General features: G+C 49.7%; 1 protein-coding gene across 1 annotated transcript in view; it reads right to left on the minus strand.

Moving 5' to 3' along the window:
• strn4 (striatin, calmodulin binding protein 4) overlaps window positions 1–7,500 on the minus strand; it is a 25,124-nt gene that overhangs the window by 8,514 nt on the left and 9,110 nt on the right. The window contains exons 2-9 of the mRNA XM_031573962.2: window positions 7,018–7,121; window positions 5,527–5,603; window positions 4,829–4,910; window positions 4,360–4,545; window positions 3,610–3,787; window positions 2,932–3,097; window positions 2,372–2,464; window positions 874–992 (exon numbers count right to left, since the gene is read on the minus strand). Of these exons, the coding sequence (XP_031429822.1) occupies window positions 874–992; window positions 2,372–2,464; window positions 2,932–3,097; window positions 3,610–3,787; window positions 4,360–4,545; window positions 4,829–4,910; window positions 5,527–5,603; window positions 7,018–7,121 (1,005 nt within the window). The remainder of the gene's footprint in view (window positions 1–873; window positions 993–2,371; window positions 2,465–2,931; window positions 3,098–3,609; window positions 3,788–4,359; window positions 4,546–4,828; window positions 4,911–5,526; window positions 5,604–7,017; window positions 7,122–7,500) is intronic.

A 7,500-nucleotide genomic window follows, 5' to 3' on the forward strand; every position in this document is an offset into this window, starting at 1 on the left:
TAAGACACACCTGTCTCCATGAGAGTAGTGCACTCCTGTCCCCATGAGAGTAGTGCCTAAGACACACCTGTCTCCATGAGAGTAGTGCCTAAGACACACCTGTCCCCATGAGAGTAGTGCCTAAGACACACCTGTCTCCATGAGAGTAGTGCCTAAGACACACCTGTCCCCATGAGAGTAGTGCACACCTGTCCCCATGAGAGTAGTGCACACCTGTCCCCATGAGAGTAGAGCCTAAGACACACCTGTCCCCATGAGAGTAGTGCCTAAGACACACCTGTCCCCATGAGAGTAGTGCCTAAGACACACCTGTCCCCATGAGAGTAGTGCCTAAGACACACCTGTCTCCATGAGAGTAGTGCACTCCTGTCCCCATGAGAGTAGTGCCTAAGACACACCTGTCCCCATGAGAGTAGTGCACACCTGTCCCCATGAGAGTAGTGTACACCTGTCACCATGACAGTAGTGCCTAAGACACACCTGTCCCCATGAGAGTAGTGCACTCCTGTCACTTGATACTGAACCCTACAGCTGTTTGTGAAGGCAGTGGCTGGGTTGGATGAGGGCCTGAACACTTGATACTGAAGTTGACCAGCAGCATATTCTCTGGAGCAGATCTTCATCAGATGCTGCGGAGATTTCTGATAATTGCTCTGAACAGAAGTGTATCATGGAGAGAGAGAGAGAGAGAGAGAGCGAGAGAGATGGGAGAGAGAGAGAGAGAGAGATGGGAGAGAGAGAGAGAGAGAGAGAGATGGAAGAGAGAGAGAGAGAGAGAGAGAGAGAGAGAGAGAGAGAGAGAGAGCGAGCGAGCGAGCGAGAGATGGGAGAGAGAGAGAGAGAGAGAGAGAAGAGAGAGATGGGAGAACCTACGTCGATGGTGAGATCGTTGTCGTTGGCAACGGTGAGGTCAGCCAGTTCGCCAAGGTTCATGTCTCCCCCTCCAACAGCGTCCAGGATGAAGACGTCAGATGAGAAGCCCAGCGCACCCCCTGCAGTGACAGAGGCAGTAATGAGAACTCTATTGCACCCCCTGCAGTGACAGAGGCAGTAATGAGAACTCTATTGCACCCCCTGCAGTGACAGAGGCAGTAATGAGAACTCTATTACACCCCCTGCAGTGACAGAGGCAGTAATGAGAACTCTATTGCACCCCCTGCAGTGTCGGAGGGCAGTAATGAGAACTCTATTGCACCCCTGCAGTGTCAGTAATGATAACTCTATTGCACCCCCTGCAGTGACAGAGGCAGTTATGATAACTCTATTGCACCCCCTGCAGTGTCGGAGGGCAGTAATGAGAACTCTATTGCACCCAGAGGCAGTAATGATAACTCTATTGCACCACCTGCAGTGTCGGAGGGCAGTGACAGAGGCAGTAATGATAACTCTATTGCACCCAGTGACAGAGGCAGTAATGATAACTCTATTGCACCCAGAGGCAGTAATGATAACTCTATTGCACCCCCTGCAGTGTCAGAGGCAGTAATGATAACTCTATTGCACCCCCTGCAGTGACAGAGGCAGTAATGAGAACTCTATTGCACCCCCTGCAGTGACAGAGGCAGTAATGATAACTCTATTGCACCCCCTGCCCTGCAGTGACAGAGGCAGTAATGATAACTCTATTGTACCCCCTGCCCTGCAGTGACAGAGGCAGTAATGATAACTCTATTGCACCCCCTGCAGTGTGGGAGGGCAGTGTCAGAGGCAGTAATGAGAACTCTATTGCACCCCCTGCAGTGACAGAGGCAGTAATGATAACTCTATTGCACCCCCTGCAGTGACAGAGGCAGTAATGATAACTCTATTGCACCCCCTGCAGTGTCGGAGGGCAGTGACAGAGGCAGTAATGATAACTCTATTGCACCCAGTGACAGAGGCAGTAATGATAACTCTATTGCACCCCCTGCAGTGTGGGAGGGCAGTGTCAGAGGCAGTAATGAGAACTCTATTGCACAAACTGTATGGAGTTTGAGGAGAGGAAGTCATGCCAACACAGAGAAAATAAATGGGAAAATATAGACACAAGGGAAGTTTACCGAAATCACCAAGGAACACTAGTTACAGTCTTAAAGAGAGGAGGAGAGAGAGGAGAGAGGAGGAGGAGAGGAGAAGAGAAGAAGAAACGTGAGGGGGAGAGGGAAAGGAGATTGAAGTGAAGGAGAGGACAGAAGAGAGGAGGAGGAGAGGGAAAGGAGATTGGAGAGAGGAGGAGAGAAAGGACAGAAGAGGAGGAGAGAGGAGGAGAATAGGAGAGAAGAGGAAACAAGAAGAGGCGAGAAGAGACAAGAGGAGGAGAGAGGAGGAGAGAGGACAGAAGAGGAGGAGAGAGGACAGAAGAGGAGAGGAGAGAGAGGAGAGAAGACAGTACCTTCAGGACGAGCCTGGCCAGGGATAGAGGGGGGTGGGGTGGGCTTGGAGGGAAAATCCGACATCATACCCTGCATCTTGTTCCTGCGATTCTCTACACACACACATGCAAAGACACACACACACACGCAGACACACACAACAACAATAGATAAACATTAATATTCATGCAAAGACATTTAAACATAAACACACATCTAAACAAACAATATATAAACACACAAACACACCCACAGGAAAACACAAACGGGCAAAAGGAGATGCATAAACTCATTATTTACAGTTAACTACATGAACAAACACACACACACACACACACACACACAACACAGCAATCACACACACTACAACACAACAATCACACACACCCTTTTTTCTGTAGCTTGCAGTGGAGTAATTTATGTCAATGACTTTTTATAATGTATCTGTTCTTATGGGGAATATTCATCTCAACAGCAAGAGGTTTAAATATTCAAGGGCTGTGTGTATGTCTATTTATCAGTCTGTGTGTGTGTGTGTGCGAGTGCGAGTGCGTGTGCGTGTGCGTGTGCGTGTGTTTACCTAGCTCTCGTCCGTCTCCAGAAATGCGGGCCTCTCCTGCCCCCTCTCCCTCTTCTCCGGAGCCCAGGAAGTCAAACTCACTTAGGGCGTCCTCCGAGTCATCTTCTTCCTCTTCATCATCGTCATCCTCAGGGTCAAGGTCTGGGGTCAGGGGCTCAGCACCCATCTAGAACACACACACACACACACACACACACACACACACACACACACACACACACACACCACACACACACACACACACACACACACACACACACACACACACACACACACTCTTATGTGCATTCTTATCTAAAATTTCAATTGTTTATTGTTAATTATAGTTACCTCGACTGGAAAGCACTTTCATTCAACTCCCGTTTTAAAATGTGCTCTATAAATAAAGTGACTTGACTAATCAAACAGAGTATGTGTGTGTGTGTGTGTGTGTGTACGTGTTTGTGACGATGCGCCGTCACTACAGATGAGTAGGTGCTCTGACGAGCCTGGCTCTTTGGCGTTGTGGTCAGAGTGCATGTTTGGCACCCTGTAGACCCAGGTTCAAGTCCGGGTGGGGTGACTACGCTTTCCCTTCACTACAGTGTGTTTATCAATCTGTTTGTGTGTGTGTGTGTGTGTGTGTGTGTGTGTGTGTGTGTGTGTGTGTGTGTGTGTGTGTGTGTGTGTGTGTCTCACCTTTCCCTGTGTCTTCTTGTTTTTGCGGGACCCATCGATGCAGTCGGTGGCCATGCCCCGGAAATCATCATCTTCATCGCTGTCATCCTCATCATCGTCCTCACAGCCGTGCAGGAAGGGGATCTTATCCAGCACAGAGCCCCCCACCCTCTCCTTAGTGGTCTCCTTACCAGCGTTCCTGCACACACACACACAATCACACACACAATCACACACCATCACACACCATCACACACCATCACACACCATCACACACCATCACACACCATCACACACCATCACACACCGACACACACCGACACACACCATCACACACCGACACACACCGACACACACCATCACACACCATCACACACACAGACACACAGACACACACACAGACACACACACAGACACACACACATCACACACCGACACACACCATCACACACCGACACACACCGACACACACCATCACACACCATCACACACCGACACACACCGACAGACACCGACACACACCGACACACACCATCACACACCGACACACACCGACACACACCGACACACACAGACACACACAGACACACACAGACACACACAGGACACACACACACACACACACACACACACACACACACACACACACATTTGAGAACAGACACAGGCGTGTTTATACAAATACACACATTTTCATATTGTGTGATAGTTGTATGAGATGCAGTGTGTGTGTTAAATGAATTATTATCTGTGTGTGTGTGTGTGTCTGACCTTTTGATCTGCTCCTCGATCTGCCTGACCAGCAGGGACTCGGAGGCTGCGAGGGGTTCTGGCTCTGAGGGGGACTCAGCAGGGGGGGGGCCGTTGGCCTCGGGGCTGCTGCGGCCCAGCAGGGAGCGGACACGCTTGGAGCGCATGTCCAGGATGGTGTCTGAGTAGCCCACCTCCTCCAGGTACCTACACACACACACACACACACACGCGCACACACACACAGACACACACAGACACACACACACACACACACACACACACACACACACACACAAACATAAAGGTCAGTAGGTGGCCAATATCTTTGTTTTAGTGATTTAATGATTAGCCATGTCCAAAGGGATGCTCTCTCTTCACAGTGCACTCCAACACACCCAGAGCTAATGCTAAATGCTAATGCAGCCGCAGGTCCTTCCACAGCCGCTAATATTCATGCTAATATGGGGATGGATGCACTGACACTCACTTGCGCAAGAGCTGACGACCCTCCTTCCAGGACATCTGATTGGCTGGCTCCGAGTCAGACTCCGCAGGCGGCCCATTGGGTACTAAGAGGCAAAGGAGGTGTCAATCAAACAAGGAGGTGATGTAATAATGGCATGAAACATTGCGAGGGCACCAATGCGTTCACACTGTGTGTGTTAACCCTTGCTGATTATCACTGTATATCAGAGTCATACCTCCAACGCCCTGTACACTACGTGTCTATATGTGTGTGTGTAAGTGCCATGTATGTGTGTGCGTGTGAGTGTGTGTGTGTGTGTCTCATTGGCAAGGGTTAACAGTCATACCTACCACGCCCTCTACACTACGGCTGCATCACATGTGGTACGGTCAGAACTGAGTATGTATATTGGGTCATCTATGGGAGTGTGGGTGTGCGTGTCGGTGTGTCTGCGCGTGTCTGTCTGTCTGCGCGTCCGTCCGTCCGTCCGCGTGTGTGTGTGTCTGCGCGCGTGTATGTGTGTGTGTGTGTGTCTGCGCGCGTGTATGTGTGTGTGTGTGTGTGTCTGCGCGCGTGTATTTGTGTGTGTGTGTGTGCGCGTGCGTGCGTGTGTGTGTGTGTGTCTGCGCGTGTGTGTGTATGTGTGTGTGTCTGCGCGTGTGAGTGTGTGTGTGTGTGTGTGTGTCTGCGCGTGTGTGTGTGTGTGTGTGTAGTGATACCTGGCTCTGCCTCTGTCTCTGGCTTCTTCTCTCCTGGGCTCTGGTCACTGCCACCCTTCAGCTTCTGGTGTTTGGACCTGAGAATCACCAATACACACACACACACAGTCTGCAGGTCAGACACACACTACCAATACACACACAGTCTGCAGGTCAGACACACACTACCAACACACACACACACACACACACACACACACACACACACACACACACAGTCTGCAGGTCAGACACACACTACCAACACACACACACACACACACACACACACACACACACACACACACACACACACACACACACACACACAGTCTGCAGGTCAGACACACACTACCAACACACACATACACACACACACACACACACACACAGTCTGCAGGTCAGACACACACTACCAACACACACACACACACACACACACACACACACACACACACACAGTCTGCAGGTCAGACACACACTACCAACACACACACACACACACACACACAAAGTCTGCAGGTCAGACACACACTACCAACACACACACACACACACACACACACACACACACACACACACACACACACACACAGTCTGCAGGTCAGACACACACTACCAACACACACACACACACACAGTCTGCAGGTCAGACACACACTACCAATACACACACACACACACACACACACACAAAGTCTGCAGGTCAGACACACACTACCAACACACACACACACACACACACACACACACACACACACACAGTCTGCAGGTCAGACACACACTACCAACACACACACACACACACAGTCTGCAGGTCAGACACACACTACCAATACACACACACACACACACACACACACAGTCTGCAGGTCAGACACACACTACCAACACACACACACACACACACACACACACACAGTCTGCAGGTCAGACACACACTACCAACACACACACACACACACACACACACACACACACACAGTTCAGACATACACTACCAATACAAACACAGTCTGCAGGTCAGACACACACTACCAATACACACACACACACACACACCACACACACACAGTCTACAGGTCAGACACACACTACCAATACACACACACACAGTCTACAGGTCAGACACACACTACCAACACACACACATACAGTCTACAGGTCAGACACACACTACCAACACACACACACAGTCTACAGGTCAGACACACAGAGTACCAGTCACAGTAACTACCACCACCACCACCACCATCACCATCAAAATCATTAACACTATCGTCATCACCACCACCACCACTACCGTAATAGTCTTCATCATCACCACCACCACTACCGTAATAGTCTTCATCATCACCACATCATCATAAATCACCTCACACTACTATAATTTAATACTAATCATTACACAGAGGCAGCATCTGTGTGTGTGTGTGTGTGTGTGTGTGTGTGTGTGTGTGTGTGTGTGTGTCAAGGATGGGGATTGGTTGTGACTGTGTGTGCGTATCTCACCTCTCCTGTTTGAGGGCGTACTCCAGCATCTTGATCCTCCTCACCAAATCCTGCTTCATATTCTCCTGCCCCTTCCTCTCTCCCTGCAGGAAGGCTACCTGTGCCTACACACACACACACACACACACACACACACACACACACACACACACACACACAAGAGGAAAATAACATTTCATTCATCAGTCTGTTTGTGTTTACAGGGTACACATTTGAAACCTATCTGCCAGACTGACATAGGAATGCAAGACATGGGATCCAATAGAATCCCACCAATGGTACGTTTCTCCTGGAACAGTGTATGAGCCTGGGCCACTCTCGGTATCAGAGAAGAACCACTCACTAAGAGGATGAAGTGAGGAAGGAGTGCTGAGGTATATGTGTGGTGTGTGTGAGCATGAGTGTGTGTGTGTTTTATGCCTTGTGTGTGTGTGTGTGTGTGTGTGTGCATACTCTATGTCTGCATGTAAGTTTTGTGCATGA

The sequence above is a fragment of the Clupea harengus genome, chromosome 9, assembly GCF_900700415.2.
Source record: "Clupea harengus chromosome 9, Ch_v2.0.2, whole genome shotgun sequence".
Taxonomy (NCBI): Eukaryota; Metazoa; Chordata; class Actinopteri; order Clupeiformes; family Clupeidae; genus Clupea; species Clupea harengus.